The 18,632-nt window shown below is 38.2% G+C and overlaps 1 protein-coding gene across 1 annotated transcript in view; it reads left to right on the top strand.

Annotated features, from left to right (window-relative positions):
• The window catches only part of LOC115219303 (zinc finger protein 808-like), a 45,271-nt gene extending 30,405 nt beyond the window's left edge, over nt 1–14,866 (top strand). The window contains exon 4 of the mRNA XM_029789465.2: nt 12,693–14,866. Within this exon, the coding sequence (XP_029645325.1) occupies nt 12,693–14,381 (1,689 nt within the window). The 3' untranslated portion in view covers nt 14,382–14,866. The remainder of the gene's footprint in view (nt 1–12,692) is intronic.
• The last annotated feature ends 3,766 nt before the right edge of the window (nt 14,867–18,632 follow it).

Raw genomic sequence — 18,632 nt, 5'->3', positions numbered from 1 at the left:
ATATAAAATTTGTGTATGTTTGTGAATATAAATACCTAATATACAACACTACATGTGTGTAAATAATAGAGTAATATGCAATATCACATGCATGTACATATGTTTCTGTAAATATCAAATATACAATCCCACATGTGTGTGAACATGTAATATACAACACCACATGCATGTGTGTTTTAACAGCTAATATACAGAAGTACACGTGTGTATGAATATCTGCCAACACCTCAAGCAAAACATCAATATAATACCAGAGGAACTTTTCAGTTCTTTTTTTATTTTTCTTCATAACCCACCTATAAAATTTTTTAAAATTGTGTAGATGTGTGTGTAGATTTTATAGACCATCACTCAACGTTTTTGTAAATGACACAGTAAGGGGATGTAGGGTAGCATTCATGATTCTTTGCAGGGATCTCTGAGACTGAAGAGAAGGGAGGAAGTTGTCCTCAGGCCGAGCTGGAACAGTGTATACTACGCTGAAGGCACCGTGCGACGGATTAAGTTTACCACTCAAGGACAGGAATGGCTCTTTTGATGGACTTTAACATAGTTTCCGTCCACCCATTTTCACCCAGAAGACCATCTTTTAGTTCACCCGAAACTACGATAGATTCTCTGCTGTCCAATGTACTATGCAGTTGGACGGGATTCGAAGCCACGTAGTCGCGAAGCGAACTTTCTAACCACACTTCTTGCATTCAAATAACAAATAGATCTCCTTCAAATCACACCATATCTTCGTAAAAACGAAGATCCTATTTGATAATGTAGTCTCTTCGAGGCATTCTGCTTGCCTGGAATGTCATGGATGGAATGATTTTTGGCCTCCGCCATCAGAGCAGACCCAGTCTAAAGAACAGCTTAGTAGGCAAGTGAATATTGATGCAGTTTCAACAAAGTAGTATATCTTTTAATATAAATGGAAATGATTATGTGTATTATTAAATATAAAGTAGTTAATGTTTACCACGTAGACTACAAAGAACGGAAGAAGCAAGACAACGATAGAGTCTCTATGTGGTCGATAGACTAGCTAAAATTTGCGGCCAGATCACTGACATTACAACCTACTCTTTGAAAAACAATAAAAATAAGAAGGAAAATAATGGAAATGAACACGTTAAATAATGTAATCCAATAGACACCCCTGCTAAAAGCAAGATGGAGTGGTCCTGATCGAAATGTCTTTGATTATAGGCCTGCTCGTGAGGGTTGACCCGAGGCCAAACAACAACTGGATCGATAATATACGAAATAAAACAACCTAACGTCGAGAAGACCTGTATAATCGTTCGGTCTGTTGGAAACAGCAGCCAAACACGCAAATCATATTCTAATATCGTACATGAAATTTCTCATTCGATAACGTAGTTTTGGATTACCTTAAAATGACGAGACATTATTTAATGATAGTTCTCGATCTGAATGAATCTGGAGGTTAAACAAACAAACAAAAATTATGAATGGAAGAATACTGATTCAACAATTTGAACATAATGACAGCGCAGTCTTAACATCTGCATCACCCTCATCCTGAAGTAAAAGGGGCATATAGAATGTATTTATTGCTAGTAAGCCACTCACATAAACTAGCATTAGACTTCCAGACTGTTGGTCCCTCGGGTAAAAGCTCTGCGTGCCCTACATTAAGACGGCACTGCATAGTAGGAGGGGGAAATCGATTTGCGAACACACGTATAATCAAAATCTTAAAACTATCAGAAAAACTCATCTTAAGAACAATATGATTAACAGAACTGTCATTTTTTGCTCATATATGATATTTTTATTAAATAATAGTTGTATATTTCTCTGGAAAAAAATCTTTTATAGAAGACACTTATTCTATCTTACACCGTTTTGGTGTCTGGCTGTCGACAATGATCGACTTCTTCAGCAGACTTTCGCAAAACACAATCCAAACTACTCGAAACATCAAGGTACAGTTCCTTAAATACTATCTAATAGATTCACCGATTACCGCTATCCCTTTTGATGCCAATTTAATTTGCTGTCATTCCTGATTTGTCGTGTATTTTGGTTTCTATTTAGTGTTATTGTGTGTGTGTGTGCGTGCGTGTGTGTATGTATGTATGTACGTATGTATATGTGTATATAAACAAGTAAAATCAGTTGTGCAAACGATCGAAATGGAAATGTCTTAACCAAATAACAAGAATATTGAAATGGGAAAACAAATGATGATGATAACAGTTTGTAATCTTTCAGTTTCGATTAGAAGCAATTATTTTGTTATTGGTATCGGTCATTCGTTATTCGTTTCTCACTTCCCTGAATCTTTCTCACTGGCGTCAATAACGGAGAGACTACGGGTTCGCTTGTCTTACTAAAAACAACAGACAAATCCCTTCGTATCACACTTCAAAAAAAAAAAAAAAAAAAGTAGGTAAAAACGTTGGCTTACATATTCTTAGATATATTGTGCTTAGAACAAAACAAAAACAAAACTAGAGGAGATGATCGCAACTGGAGAATGCTTTCGATCAAGCTGCCCTGGGTCAAAACAATGTCAGTATGATATAAAATCTCTCCACATTTTCCCCAAACATTATCGCAAACTCCCTGGTTAGCAGTGAAATAGTCAACCACTGCTCAACCTTTGCCATTCGCAGTGGTGTGTGTTCATTGCATAACTTTCTATTTTTCTGTCTTTAACTAAATACATTAAGCAAGAAGCTTGTGGAGTAATAAGTAATTAGTAGCATTACCAACTTTTTTATTTATTCATTTATGTTAAATTTTTCATGCATACATCTATATAATTAATATATAGTCTCTCTCTCTCACACACACACACACACACATACTGCGTACGTGTGTGTGTGTGTGTGTGTGTGTGTATGTGTACACCCACGCACATACATAATCCGCGCAGAGTCCTGCAGCTTTTAAAAACTAAACGTAAACAAGCAGCGCAGCAAAACAATCACACTTCAAAATGATTACGAAACATTTTTTCTCCGTTGCTCATATATTTTTACAAATTCTTAACTTCAAAACCATAATATTTTTGAAAATGAAATTTTTTCTTGATATTAAAAAGTGAAAAAATCTTTTTTAATAATTAAATAAAGCATTTCTTAATTATTCGAAGGCGTACTTTCCTTTCGATTTAGTATCCGAAATACTTTAGGGCCTGAAATACATAATATATATACATTACGCACACACACACACAATTTTTACATCTTCTTCACCATGTTTACATGGGTTGGATGGATCTTCAAGGCTCCAGTCAGTTCTTATTTACAATTACTGCTTTTCTGGATGAACTGGAACCAAATTCTGTTCGCTCGTTCTCTTTTTAACAGATCCGATTTGACACTGTCACCTCAACATTGAGTGTCAGGTGGTGATGTTAAGCTAGTCACTGGATTAAATCTTCTCCCAACGCACTCTACGTTCAGAAATGATTTTCATCGGTGGGCTCCCATGCAAATTTTTATCTATCAAATATCTAACACAATGTTTTGTTTAACACAAAGGCACAGTAGAAGATACTTGACAAAGGAGCAACACAGTGTGATTGAACCCACAACAACATGTTTGAGAAGCAAACTTCATATCCACTCGACTACTGTTTACAAATAATATTTCTGTAATGAATAGTATATTCCTGTTTGGAAATGTTGAAATAAAAAATTAAAAGTAAATGTGTAATTAAGGTGAATTAAGTTCAGTCCCACTGTGCAGCACCTTAAGCAAGTTTCGGATCTTTTCGGTTTGACCGGCAGTTTTTTAAAATAATTTCCACGTAACTAAACACTTTTAAACTTCGTATACTGGTAGAATGTATTTATAAAACATCTTTTTCTCTTGGATTTATTGAGAAAATTTTATAGTTTGTAAGATATTTGTTGTTTTTTTTTTGCAATTTCAACCAATCAATGACGTCTATTGAGGTGAAAACATTCTGTGCCGTATGAATATGTCCCTCGTTTAAGAAACAGATTGGGTTTATTTACATTTCTGAAGCAAAAAAGATACCCTTACCCTCGCCCCTAACCCTAAAACAGATTGAAATGCAATAGATCGATACTAGGGTCATAATTATGGGTGACAATTTCATGACACATGTAGAAAAAACTGCCGTTCAAACCGAAAAGATCCCAAGTTTCTTCTACTTTAGCCCTGAGCCGAGTGTGAGTGAATTTAGTCGACAGAAACTGTATGGAAGCCCATTGTATGTGTGTGTGTCTGTGTTTAGTTTATGTCCCTATAACCTAACAGTGCAGCAAAAGAGACTATAAAATAAGGACTGAGATTGATTTGTTTGACTAAACCCTTCAATGCAGTACCCAGCATGGCTGCAGTCCAATGACTGAAACAAGTAAAAGATAAAACACATTTCCAATATTTTTAGTACTAATTTTTTTTTCTCTGAGAGTTTAAATTACTTGATAATTGACTGCTGCTGCCGCTGACGCTTCTTCGGCCAACCTTAGGCGGGCGTCGGCAATGTCAACTCGGCTACGGCTACCCCGTCCAGTACAAGAGGAACCATGGGATCAGAGCAATGGTTTGCGCACTTGCTCGATAGAGCGGTGGTGCCAGGCTGCCTCTGAGCGATAACGGCTGAACGCCTCTAAGCCGGAACCGTAGCCAGACCCAAGTTGTTTTCCAAAAGTTTAAACCCTGCTGCAGTCACTGTGCAGTTCGTTTCAAGGTTTCTATTGGGCAGTATTGTCCCCAACCCTGCACCTGGAAAATTCTTCTTCAGAACATAGGCCCTGGAAAAGGTTTGTTTGTTGTTCTTGTATTGCTACGCAGTAAGTCTCATCTTTCTATGGTACTCCTGTTGCTCAAAGAAAAGGCAAGGTCTGACACAGCTGACATCAATGTTGTTTATCAATTGCAAAGAACTCAGAATGTGAAGAGCTGGAACAATTCCCCCAATCTTGGACTGGATTGGTGCTTGATTTTATCAGTCCTGAAAGTATGAAAAAATAAAGCTGAATTTGGTGTGACTTGAACTCAGAAACATCTTTGTCCGATGCTCCAACATTTCTGCCACTTCACTACCATCTTGTATTTATAAGTCTCAGGACAAGATGTTCCAGTCATAACCATCCTATCATTTTAGGGAATATATCAGCAATTATACTATCCAAGTTTTGTCTTTATTCAAAACTGTATATTGCAATTTGTGGGAGAGTAGTCTACTATTTTTAACAGATCAAGTGACCATGTAGAAGTTTCCCCCAGCTATTATGCTGTGCTCCTAGGTTATTCACATTGCTCTGCTCTAGTGAATAAGGAAGCCACTAAATGGTGACTAGGTGTAATATAAATAGAACCAAATCTTCCTCAGATTATACCCTTCTGTTTTCTTCAATAAAAGAAAATACTACATCTAAAGGCACATGATTCAGTAGTTTGAGTGTCAGGCTTACAATTGTGAGATTGTGAGTTCAATTTCAGACCGAGCTGTGTGTTATGTTCATGAGCAAGACACTTTATTTAACATTGCTCCAGTTCACTCAGTTGTAGAAATAGGTTGCAACATCACTGGTGCTCAGCTGAATTGGCCTTTGCCTTTCCCTAGGACAACGTTAGTGGTATGGAGAAGGAAGACTGATATATATGGATGACTGCTGGTCTTTCATAAACAACCTTGCCCGGACTTGTGCCTTGGAGGAGAACTTTCTAGATGCAATTTCATGGTCATTCATGACCGAAGGGGGTCTTTACCACACACATTCACACATAATGGGCTTCCATACAGTCCCCGCTTTTCTTATTCTACTTACAAGATATTAGTCAGCTTGAGGCATTAGCAGAAGACACTGGCCCAAAGTACCTTGTAGTGAGATAGAACCTGTGACCATGTGATTATAAGAGGAGCTCTGTATTCACACAACCACGTCTTTACTTATGGAATGCGTCTCACCCATTGTAATGTGGAATATTGCTGTAAAACACTTGTGTCTTTTTAAGAAATAAAAACAATGAAAGCTAGTAATTTTAATCACTTGAAATGTCTTCTCTCATTACATTAATTTTGTTAACACACACTTTGCTGAGTTTTTCATACAACAGGCAAACCTGGGCATCCACCACTCAACAGTCATTCTTTTACTTTATAGCACCACTCTGTTCATTCACTAGAGTTATATATTCTCTTTGATCATTCAAAAATCTGGCAGTAATGGTTTTAGACTATTTACTGATGAGGTTTAAGACCAAAACATGTCCAGAATTGTCATTCAAGTCTCAAAGATTAGACTCACACTCCCACTTTATTGTATTTGTAATTAAATTAATTCCCGGGGTTTTACTTTTGTCTTTCTTGATCAAGGTTAATCATTAAGATAGTGCTTTCCCTCTTTGTGATGAGTTTAATTTTAATTATCTAATTAATTAAAATGTCTTGGCTCACCACATTAAGTATATTAGGTTCCACTTTTTAAGTAATTAAATAGTCAGCTGTTTGGGGAAAAACTAATCTGAATATTGAGAAACTTGCTTCCCAACCACATGGTTCTGGGTTCAGTCCCACTGCATGGCACCTTGGACAAGTATCTTCTTCTAAGCATCTTATAGGCATAGGTGTAGCTGTGATAAGAAGTTTCCTTCTTAACCATATGATTCCAGATTTAGTCCCACTATTATAGCCTTGGGCTAACCAAAATCCTTGTGAGTGGATTTAGTAAATGGAAACTGAAAGAGGCCTATCGTATATTTATGTATGTGTGTGTGTGTGTGCCTGTGTGTATGTGTGTCTTTGCATCTGTGTTTGTCCCTCTTGACAACTGGTGTTGGTGTGTTTATGTCCCCATAACTTAGCCATTCAGCAAAAAGAACCAGGCTTAAAATAAAAATAAGAACTGGGATCGGTTTATTAACTGAAATTCTTCAAGGTGGTGCCCCAGTCTGATGACCGAAACAAGTAAAAGATAAAAGATATAGCCCTGACCCAACCAAAGCCTTGTAAGTGAATTCGGTAGATGGAAACTGAAAGAAAACCATTGTGTGTGTGTGTGTGTGTGTATGCACTGACAGCCAGTGTTGGTTTCTTTACATCTCCATAACTTAGTGGTTCAGCAAAAGTGGATGATAGAATAATGACCACGCTTCAAAAATGTAACTAAAACGCTGGAAGGCAGTGCCCCAGCTTGGCCACAGTCCAATAACTGACACAAATAAATGATAAAAGATTTTAAAAAAAATTGTGAAAATATTAGCAGAATAGGTTGGGAAAACTGTGATAAGAAAACGAATCTAGGTTTGAAACTCAGTTCTCTTGAGGCTTATCTCCCATTCAGACCAGTGACAGTATGTTCTCACTTTTCCTTAAGAACATAACATCTCACTTCTAATACAACGTCATTTAAAGATTACACTCCAGCAAGGCCCTTTCTTTAATTTTTACTTGTTTCAGTCACTAGACTGTGACCATGCTGGGGCATTGCCTTGAAGAGTTTTTAGTTGAATGTATTGACCCCAGTACTTATTTTTTTAAAGCCTGGTCCTTATTCTATCAGTCTCTTTTACTTGTTTCAGTCATGTGACTGTGGCCATGCTGGAGCACCGCCTTTAGTCGAGCAAATCAACCCTAGAACTTATTCTTTGTAAGCCTAGTACTTATTCTATTGGTCCCTTTTGTCAAACTGCTAAGTTACGGGGACGTAAACACACTAGCATCGGTTGTCAAGCGATGTTGGGGGGACAAACACTGACACACATATACACACACATACATATATATACATATATACGATGAGCTTCTTTCAGTTTCCGTCTACCAAATCCACTCACAAGGCTTTGGTCGGCCCAAGGCTATAATAGAAGACACTTGCCCAAGGTGCCACACAGTGGGACTGAACTTGGAACCATGTGGTTCGTAAGCAAGATACTTACCATACAGCCACTCCTACACCTATACAGCCTCTTTTGCTGAAGTATGAAGTTATGGGTACATAAACACCACATGCACCTGTTGTAAAGCAGTAAGTGGGTGGGGACAAACACAGACACAAAGATACACACACATAAGTATGTATACATTTATACAATGGGCTTCTCTCAGTTTGCATCTACCAAATCCACTCAGAAGGCTTTGGTCGGCCTGAGGCTATAGTAGAAGACACTTGCCCAAGGTGCCACACAGCTGGACTGAACCACAAACCATGTGGTTGGGAAGCAAAGCTTCCTACCACAAATGAGTGAAGAGAAATCTTAAATTGGTTGAAATTGCTGTATGACTTAATATTTGCTTTTAGTGATTCATGGGCAGAAGATGTAGAATATCTTTGTTTAACACTCATTTATTCCATGCTGGCATGGGTTAGATGGAGAATTATTTGAGGCAGGATTTTATGCCCTTTTACATTTTCACCATCTCTCTCTTGCTAACTGCCAGACAACTATTTTTGTCTCTCTATTCATACTGTAACTTCTCATCACCTGGCACAAACCTACCAGCACCCTCAATACTAATTGCCCCTCAGTTGAGGAGAGGTCTTGTCTTGAAAATTAATTAGTAACCTTAATGCTGGTGCTTGTACCACATAAAAGGTACCCAGTACATTCTGCAAAGTGTCTGACATTAGGAAGAGCATCCAGCTGTAGAAACTGTGTCAAAGCAGACAGTAGAGCATGGTGCTATCTTCTGACTCGCAAGCTCCTGTCAAATTGTTCAGCACATGCCAATATGGGAGGCAGACATTATATGATGATGACGATGGTGATGATGATAATGCTCTTCTTTTCACTAACTTGTTTTTCAAGTAAGGGCCTTTTGTATTCTGCTGGTCTTTAAAAGTCCAGACTCATAATGTTAACATGGAATGTCAACATCAACACTGTTTCACCCAAGTGGCTGTGTGATAAGAAGTTTGCTTCCCAACCACATGGTTACCAGTTCTGAGGTCCCCCACCCCACCCCCATTGCTTGACAACTGATGTTGTGGTTACATCCCCATAATTTAGCAGTTCAGTAACATTTCCCCAGACATGTTTTTCTCAGACGCCTAAAAACTAACAACATCACTTGTATGATGTTGATACTCATTGATTATCATAACATGATATCAAGATAAAGGTACACACATACACACACACGTATGTATGAGTATCAACATCATACAAGTGATGTTGTTAGTTTTTCTTGGGAAATATTACCTAGCTTGGAAACAGGTGAGAGTTGGAGACAAGAAGGGCATCCAGCTTTTGAAAATGTGCCTCAACAAAATTCCATCTGACTCATGCAAGCACAGAAAAGTGGACACTGAACAATGGTAATGATAGTGACGTGTGTGTGTGTGTATGAATACACGTGAAAGGTGATATTCCATGCTGGTCACCTCTATTTTATCCTTTATCTTTTACTTGCATCAGTCAGTAGACTGCAGCCATGCTGGAGCACTGTATTGAAGAATTTTTAGTTGAAGGAATCAACCCTAGTACTCATTTTTATTTGTTTAAGCATGGTACTTATTAATACATTTCTATATTTAAGAGATGAGGAATTATTTACATTTGACAGATATTTGTTCTCATCTTGTTTGTTGTTAACACAATGTTTTGGCTGATATATCCTCCAGCCTTCATCAGGTGTCTTAGGGAAATTTCGAACCTGGGTTCTCATTCCTATTTTTTGATGTTGTTATTATTACTATTATTCTATGTTTGACTTTTGCTTTATGTCTGTACAAGTTGGCTCCAAGTCTCACCCAGAGACCTCAAAAGACAACAGGTTGGAAGTTCTGTGCCATATATTTGGGGTGGGGGTTCCGTTTTTTTTTGGTGTTGTACTAGTGAATGTCTAATACATAAAAATAAAATTTTAAAAAATAAATAAATAATTAAATTAAAAAATTATTATTATTATTATTATTATTATTATTATTATTATTATTATTATTATTCAGGTTACTGCCTGAGAGTGTAGTGGGTGCTTTTATGTGCCACCGGCACGAGGGCCAGTCATGCGGTACTGGCAACGGCCACACTCAAATGGTGCTTTTTGTGTGCCACCTGCACAGGGGCCAGTCCAGCAGCACTGGCAACGATCTCACTCAAAAGTTTTTTCACATGCTACCAGCACAAGTGCCAGTAAGGTGACGCAGGTAACGATCACACTCGAATGGTGTTTTTTACGTGCCACCGGCAAGGAGGCCAGCTTGTTGCTCTGGCAACAATCACGCTTGTATGGTACTCTTAGTCCTCCACTGGCATGGGTGCCAGTCATCGAATTTGATTTCGATTTCGATTTCACTTGCCTTGACAAGGTCTTCGCAAGTAGAGTTTAGTGTCCAATGAAGGAAAGGTATGCATAAGTGGGCTGGTTACACCCCTGGCATAGGCCACAAGGTTATGGTCTCACTTGAGCTTGCCGAGTCTTTTCAAGCACAGCATATTTCCAAAGGTCCTGATCACTAGTCATTGCCTCGGTGAGGCCCAATGTTCGAAGGTCATGCTTCACCACCTCATCCCAAGTCTTCCTGGGTCTACCTCTTCCACAGGTACCCTCAACCACTAGGGTGTGGCACTTTTTCACACAGCTATTCACATCCATTCTCACCACATGGCCATACCAGTGCAGTCGTCTCTCTTGCACACCACATCTGATGCTTCTTAGGTCCAGCTTTTCTCTCAAGGTACTAACACTCTGTTGAGTATGCACACTGACATTACATATCCATCGGAGCATACTAGCTTCATTCCTTGCGAGCTTACGCAGTTGGCTTCCTGCAGGTTTTGGCTATCAAATTTCCTTACAAAGCATTGATCAGAGTAGAACTCTAGTAGAATAGACTTAACCAAGGTACTGTGCACTGGGATCAAGCTCCAAAACCATCTGGTTGCAAAGTAAATTTCTTAACCACACAACTATATCTGCACCTGTCTCTGTATATCAGTATCTATCTGTCTATCTATCTATCTGTCTGTCTATCTATCTATCTATCTATCTATCTATCTATCTATCTATCTATCTATCTATCTATCTATCTATCTATCTATCTATCTATCTATCTATCTATCTATCTATCTATCTATCTATCTTCCTACCTTCTTTCCTTCCTACCATCCTTTCTTTATTTCCGCTATTTGTTTCAGTCATTAGCCTCTGGCCATGCTGAGGAACCACTGTCAGGAATTTTAGTCGAATGATTTGACCCCAGTACATTTTTTTTATAAGCCTGGTACTTATTCTATCAGTCTCTTTTGTGAAACTGCTAAGTTGTGGGGATGTAAACACGCCAGCTATCAAGCCGTGTCAAGGGGATGGATAAACACAGACACACACACGCGCGCACGACGGACTTCTTTTATTTTCTGTTTAACAATTCCTCTCACAAGGTTCTGGTCAGCCTAAAGCTATATTAGAAGACGTTTTCTCAAAATGCCATGCAGTGGGACTGAACTCAAAACCATGTGATGGGGTAGCAAATTTCCTACCACACAGTCACTCCTGTGATGTGTGTGTGTGTGTATCTGTGTCTGTATGAGTAAAAGAATGTCTGGGAAAGACCTCAACAAGCATGTAATCTTAGAACTTTGTCAGGCTTCAAAAAGAGGCTCTAGTATGAAACAATGCAATGAGCCTACAAAATAATGATGATGATGATGATTATGATGATGATGACCCTTTTTGGAGAAAAAGTATTCTAGATGGAATGGTTCTTGGAAGAATTTGTAATATTAAAGACTAAAGGCATGAAACTAATTCCTGATTATTCCAGATTGGATCCAATGAATATTGAAACCCATTAAATACTTTCTTCTGATATGTTGAATGTGTGGAGTTTGTTGTTAACAAGTTGATATTTATAAACTTTGCTCCTCCTCCTCCTCCTCCTCCTCCTCCTCATCATCATCATCATTTAGCGTCCGCTTTCCATGCTAGCATGGGTTTCCCTAAAATACAATAAATAAGTGCATAATGAGTAGTTAGTACTTTAAATTATTGACAAGTAGTTATTTTCAAATAATTATTTGCTTTTAATGATTATTTACATTAACTGATTTTATATTTTTTCTAAAAATTTCCTTTCAGAAACATCTCATTGGAATATCAGACTTACAGACTTGACAGCTGTCTCTATCACTGCCATATTCCTCCAACTTCCTGTCTATCTCACCCACCATTTCTTACCTCAAGAAAATATTTATTTCTACCAACTGAATCTCTTATAATTTTACCAACTTCCAAATAATTTGCTGTTTAATCACATTTGAAGATAAAATAGAAGAGTTACTGAAACTGCCATGACAACTGTATTTATTACATATCATTGTTTTCATCTTGTTCCTTTTAAATGAGGTAGAAGGGTTATTTTAAAATATCCTTCAAAAAGCATGTAATTGTTATTTCTCCTGATACCTCTATACAAGGTATTTGGGCTATATGTCAGAATTCAATTAGTCTTTGTTTTGCTATGCTAATTCTAAATCAAAAAAGAAAAAGAAGAAAAAAATTTAGTTTTAGCATCTGTCTTTGTTAAAAATAACATAAATAATAATGTATTTATTTATGAATTGGAAATCTGTTGGCATCATTGATATAGTATGCTGGAATGTTATATCTACTAAACAAATTGTTATGTTCATGAACTAACTTGTCTTAAGTAAAACTCTAAAGACTTTTCTGGACATTTGAGGTCATGGAATTACCTGAGAGGAATAGTTAGATTCTGAATGTCACATAAAATTAGAAAAAATAGGGCAGAGAATTATTTAATTTTTTTGTTAAAAAAGCTGCAATTGTTGCCGAAAATATAAATTATTATAAAATGGTGGATGTTGTAGGTTCTAGTGAAATAAGTACAGATTTGCAAACCTTGGCTAAAAATGTTAACCAAAATGCCAATTTAGCTCTAACAGGAAACACCCTTATTGCACAAACACCTACTGTGACAAATGTTTCTTCTAGCAGGCAGAAGCCTTCTAGCTGTGATTTATGTGGCAAAGTGTTCAGTCGTTATGACAACTTAGAACGCCACCGTCGCATTCACCAAGGTGAAAAGCTGTATCACTGTGATATATGCAGCAAGTCTTTCGCCCAAAGTTCCTATCTAAAAGTTCACCGGCGAACGCACAGTGGAGAACGTCCATTCAAATGTAACATTTGTGGCTATGCCTTTAGCCGGAGTGACCACCTTGTCCGACACATACGGACTCATCATGCTAACCAACAATTTGTTACAAACAGCAAAAGCTGTCTCAATACACATGCCAATCAACAATTGTCAGGACAGAGTGCTTCAAACGGCCAATGCATGGATAGCTGCAACAATAATCACAACAATCATTTTCAGTCAAATGCTGTTGCCTGTAGGTGCCCAGTGAATGATTGCTCAAGTTGTAAAGAGGCCTGTCCAGAAGACTCTTACAACTGTAGTATGGGCTGTGAAATGGGACAGTTCTCTTCACAAGAACACCAGCATGTAACTAGCAATAGCAAAGCTCATCGGAGTATTCAGTCATGCCAGGGATCTGCACAGCGGGCTGGCAGCAATCCTTTCAACTGTGATATTTGCTGGAAAGCTTTTTCACAGACATCCCATGTGAACATCCACAAGCGTATCCACGCAGCGGTGTTACCTTATAGATGTCATCTGTGTGGCAAGTCTTTCTCCCGTCAGGACAATCTGAAACGACACATCATCACACACAAAGGGTTGAAACTCTATTCATGCAAGGTGTGCAACAAGGCATTCTCTCGACGTTCTTATCTCAAAGTGCATCATCGAATACATTCTGGAGAGCGGCCATATAGGTGCACCATATGTGATTATGCTTTTTCCCGAAATGATCATCTCATTCGACACAATCGGCCAAATAAAGGGGAAAGAAAATTCAGCTGTGTCCCATTACATAACAAGGATGGTTATCAAGGTTCCTCTGTCGGTTGTGGATCACAAGAACTTCTACAACACCATCTGAATGACTCTACTGATCAAATACATAATAATGATGAAAATGTCAACAGAATTGCAAATGAAGAAGCAGCTGATAATAACAGTAACAACAATAATGCTACCGACATTTCTTGTTCGGAGAGCTTTGACCCAAACATCACCACTACTACCCCTACCACCACCACCACCACTACCACTGCCAACAACATTTCTCAGCACTTGACACCATGTTTGCAGCAACCAGGTCCTGCGTTGACATCTGAAACTGCAGACACTGAAGAGTTAGCAGCGTCAGGCCACCAACAACTTCATCATATCACCAGTGTTCCCATCACTCAAATATTCCCCACTATTCAAATGTCTCCATCAACTTCACAGATTTTCCCAGCTATTCAAATGGCAGCCACCCACATGTACCCAATAAACACCCAGATTGGCCCAACACAGCCTGTTGCTACGAAGAACATTGCCGAAGCAAACAAGACTTTATAAAATGCTCCCTTACCCCCAAGAGGGGCATTAAAAGAAGGGTGGTCTTTTATTTATTTATTTATTTTTTTTTTTTGGTGGCACCATACACTGAATCATTGGTTTATGTTGTAATTTCTGGTGTCGGTTGTTTATTCCAGATGTTGAAATACCATGTTTTCTGGTGTTCACATCTGTTGTTGCTGTTGTTGTTGCTGTTATTGTTGTTTCATTTACCAAATATGGTCAAAATTTTAATCTTTTAGACTGGTTGTTTTTGTTGTGTTTGTTCCACTGATTCCTTCTCAAATGTTGAGAGCAGGGATCAAAAGTTTGTTAACGAAAATTTAAGAAAAAGAACAAAGCAAAAAAAAACAATATTTATAAAAAATATATTTATTTCTCACTCCAACCCTACCCCTGCCCAATCACCCCACCCCCTGTTGTTTTAACCCCTTTTACTACTGTATCTGACTACAGTTGAAAAATAAAACTTGTTTCATTTATCATAACTGTGTTTTGTGTTAAAGTTACTCTGCTTTCAGTTCTTAACCATAGATTATTGTTGCCATTTTTGCTGTTGTTATTTTTAGTACATTCTAATCAAAATATTCCATTCATGACCTTTTTACCGCATTAATAGTTATTCCAGTACAATGCACTAGGCATGTGGCCTAGTGGTCACAATGTTAGGCTCACATTCATAAGGTTGTGGGCTCAATTCCTGGACCTAGTTGTGTACTGTCTCCTTGAGCAAGGCACTTAACTGAAGATGAGTACCAACACAGTACTGGTGCAGCCCTATCTTCTTCCAGATGGCACATCCTGGATGTTTCAGTGTGTGTCAAAAATAGGACATTTACTTACACAGAACAATTAGCAAAAGCATGGTATATAATACTCCTGTTTACTATTGGCCTGAAATGTTGAGGCTAGGGCTGGAGGTTGCTAGTTGATTACATTGACCGCAGTGCTTACCTCATACATATTTCATCAACCTGAAAGGATAAAAGGCAAAGTTAACCTTGGCAGGTTTTGAACTCATAACGTAAAGATGGATGAAATGTTGCTTAAGCATTTTACCTGGTGAGCTAAAGATTCTGCTAGTTCTTTACCTGTAATAATTCTTTCTAATTGCAAGTACTTTATTTTATTGATCCTGAAAGGATGAAAAGCAAAGTTTACCTCAGTGGCATTTGAACCCAGCATGAAAGCCTGAAGAAATGATGCTAAGTGTTCTATCCAGCATGGTAATGATTCTACCAGCTTCCTGCTGTCTTTTTTTTGTATTCCATCAGTTATGATGATGATGGTTCCAATTGATCTAGTCAATGGAAAAACCTGCTTGTGAAATTAACATGCAAGTGGCTGAGCACTCCACAGACATGCACACCCTTAACATAGTTCTCAGGAAGATTCAGTGTGACACAATGTAACAAAGCTGGACCTTTGAATTACAAGTACTGCTCATTTTTTCCAGCTGAGCTTGCTGCCTCAGTATGGTATATAATGCTAAATCATACTCATTTGCATGTAATGGCTCTGATTTTCGTTTTTATGGCAGGATGGTAAATGTGGAGTTTTGAGAGGGATTTGATTATTTTTTCTAATATATCAAGCAACCACTTAGAGGCTTCCTCACTGGTTTCTAAGAACTCATTAACCAACAGCTGATGTAACCTTTCTGTATATGGATCACTGCATGTTAGATGTGACACTAGTTGAAAACTCTCCACTCACAACAGTAATGTGACATCTATTTCTTTACTACCCACAAGGGGCTAAACACAGAGGGGACAAACAAGGACCGACAAACGGATTAAGTCAATTACATCGACCCCAGTGATTAACTGGTACTTAATTTATTGACCCCGAAAGGATGAAAGGCAAAGTCGACCTTGACGGAATTTGAACTCAGAACGTAACGGCAGACGAAATACGGCTACGCATTTCGCCCGGTGTGCTAACGTTTCTGCCAGCTCGCCATAATGTGACACCTGGTGTATGATATTTTAAACATGTTTTTGATTTAGACATTGTAACAGAGTTGCTGTGTTGAAGAATCTGCAGAGCAACAGATAAAATGATCAGAGAATAGTGAGCAGACAGAATGACCAGGTAAATGTTTATGTGTTGCTCAGCCTCCTAGAAGATGGGCTGTGGCTAAACAATCAGGTGGTTAAGGCTAGGATGCCTTTGATCATAGGTCTACTTGAATAAAGTGGATTTATGACTAAAAAACGAAAGTACAACTCATATCTTTCATGTATCTTTTACTTGTTTCAGTTATTGGTCTGCAGCCAAGCAGGGAACTGATTTGAAGGGTTTAGTCAAACATATTGATGCCATTACTTATTATTAAATCTAATACTTATTCTATTGTTCCTTTTTGCCAAACCACTAAGTTATAAGAATATAAGCAAACCAACACTGGTTGCCAAGTGATGGTGGGAGATAAACATAAACACACACACACAGACAGGCTTCCACAGTTTTCATCTACCTGATTCACTCACAAGGCACTGATCACTCCAAAGTTTCAGTAGAAAACTCACCCAAGGTGCCACACAGTGGGACTGAACCTGAAACCATGTAGTTGCAAGGCAAGCTTCTCGACCACACAACCATGCCTGCACCTATATATTGATTTCTTTTTAACAGGATAAAAAAACTAATGACTTTTCTACACTTGTTGTTTAACCCTAGGTCAGCTGGGTTTCAGCAGACTAGACTGATCAAAGGTGGTCAATCTATGTCACATCTGGTGTTTTTCTATATCTCATTGTCTAGTATGTACTTTTCTTAGAAAAACAAAAAAAGAAAATAGCCTATTGTGATTTCAGAGATATTTGGCTGCTATGCTTAGCAAATTGAACAACCATGTAGAGGCTTCCTCACTGCCTTTCAGACAAGACACTGAAAGAATTCGGGATGTTGACTCTCAGTAATGAGATAAATGGTGACAAATTGTTACTGTAGACTGGCCTGATCAATACCAGTATGGGATATTGAATATTAGAGCAATGAGGATGACAATGATGATGATGATGGTGGTAACAATTATGATGACAAGGAATAGGAGGAGGAGGAAGAGGATGTGATGATGATGATGGTGGTGATGACCTTGATGGTGATGATGACGATGACATACACAAAATCAATTTAGGGGACATTTAGTTTTTTGTTTTCCTTTTTTTCTTTCTAATAGCGGACTCAGAAGTGGAAAGGCAATATCCACAACCCCTTTTCAAGGATTCCAAGACTGCAAGTGGTAGGGGTTAAGTGACCTGGCTTGAATGCTTGAATTATGTTTTACTCTGCTAAAAAAAAAAAAACACAAATTTCAAATGGGAGTTAAATCTCAACAACCACAAAATTCCTGCCTGGTGCAGAGACTGCCTCCCCACCACCCACTTCCCGGACCAGTTCTTATTAGTTCTGGAAGCCATAATAATGGAACAATGTCACCCAACAAACCCTCTAATCAACAAGATTCACGGTAAGTCTGTCACTACACTCAACAAGTGTCAATAGAAAAAGGAAACAACAGATCTACAATGAAGCATTGATTAGTGTTTGTGAGTCAAGCAGGTCATATTTTCTAGGACATGGTATATTTTTGTCTTTTAGTCAGGAGGGAAGGCAGTACCCTTGACACTTTAGAGGGTCTCTAAGACTAGTTGGAGAAAGGGAGGAAGGCATGCCTAACCCTTTAGCATTCAGATTATTCTGTCAAATGTGATGCTTATTGATTCACATTGTTTAGAATAAATCATACATTATCTGCAGAGCTTCAAGATTTTGGCGATGTGATTTATTTATTTTGAGTGACACTGTAGGATAGGTGTGAGAGGCCAGCTCTGCCCAGTTCGAACATAAAACGGGTAGAATACTTTGGCCTGATATGGTAGGTTTAAATAAAGAGTCAAACCATAGACCTGACCTATATGCTTGCAACAGACTAGATTCTGCTAAAGGCATCCAAGTTGTCAAGTGGGGTGTTAAGTTGGGTGACAAGTTAAATCTACCAGTCACAGTGGAATTTGAACTCAGAATACAAATATCTAATGTTGGTGCTGGTTATTTAGCTCTGACTGTGGCAGATATGATCAAAGACATCTCTCTTTAACCCTTCAGCATTCAGATTACTCTGTTAAATGTAATGCATATTTATTAGCATTCTTTTGCATTATCTTTCAGCTTTAAGATTTTGATGTGATTGTTTATTTTCAGAATCACATTGTAGAATAGGTGTGAGAGGCTGGATCTGACCAG

The sequence above is a fragment of the Octopus sinensis genome, linkage group LG14 (assembly GCF_006345805.1).
Source record: "Octopus sinensis linkage group LG14, ASM634580v1, whole genome shotgun sequence".
NCBI classification, from domain to species: Eukaryota; Metazoa; Mollusca; class Cephalopoda; order Octopoda; family Octopodidae; genus Octopus; species Octopus sinensis.
Note: the sequence above shows the minus strand (reverse complement) of the source record. Positions and strands in the feature narration are given on the sequence as shown.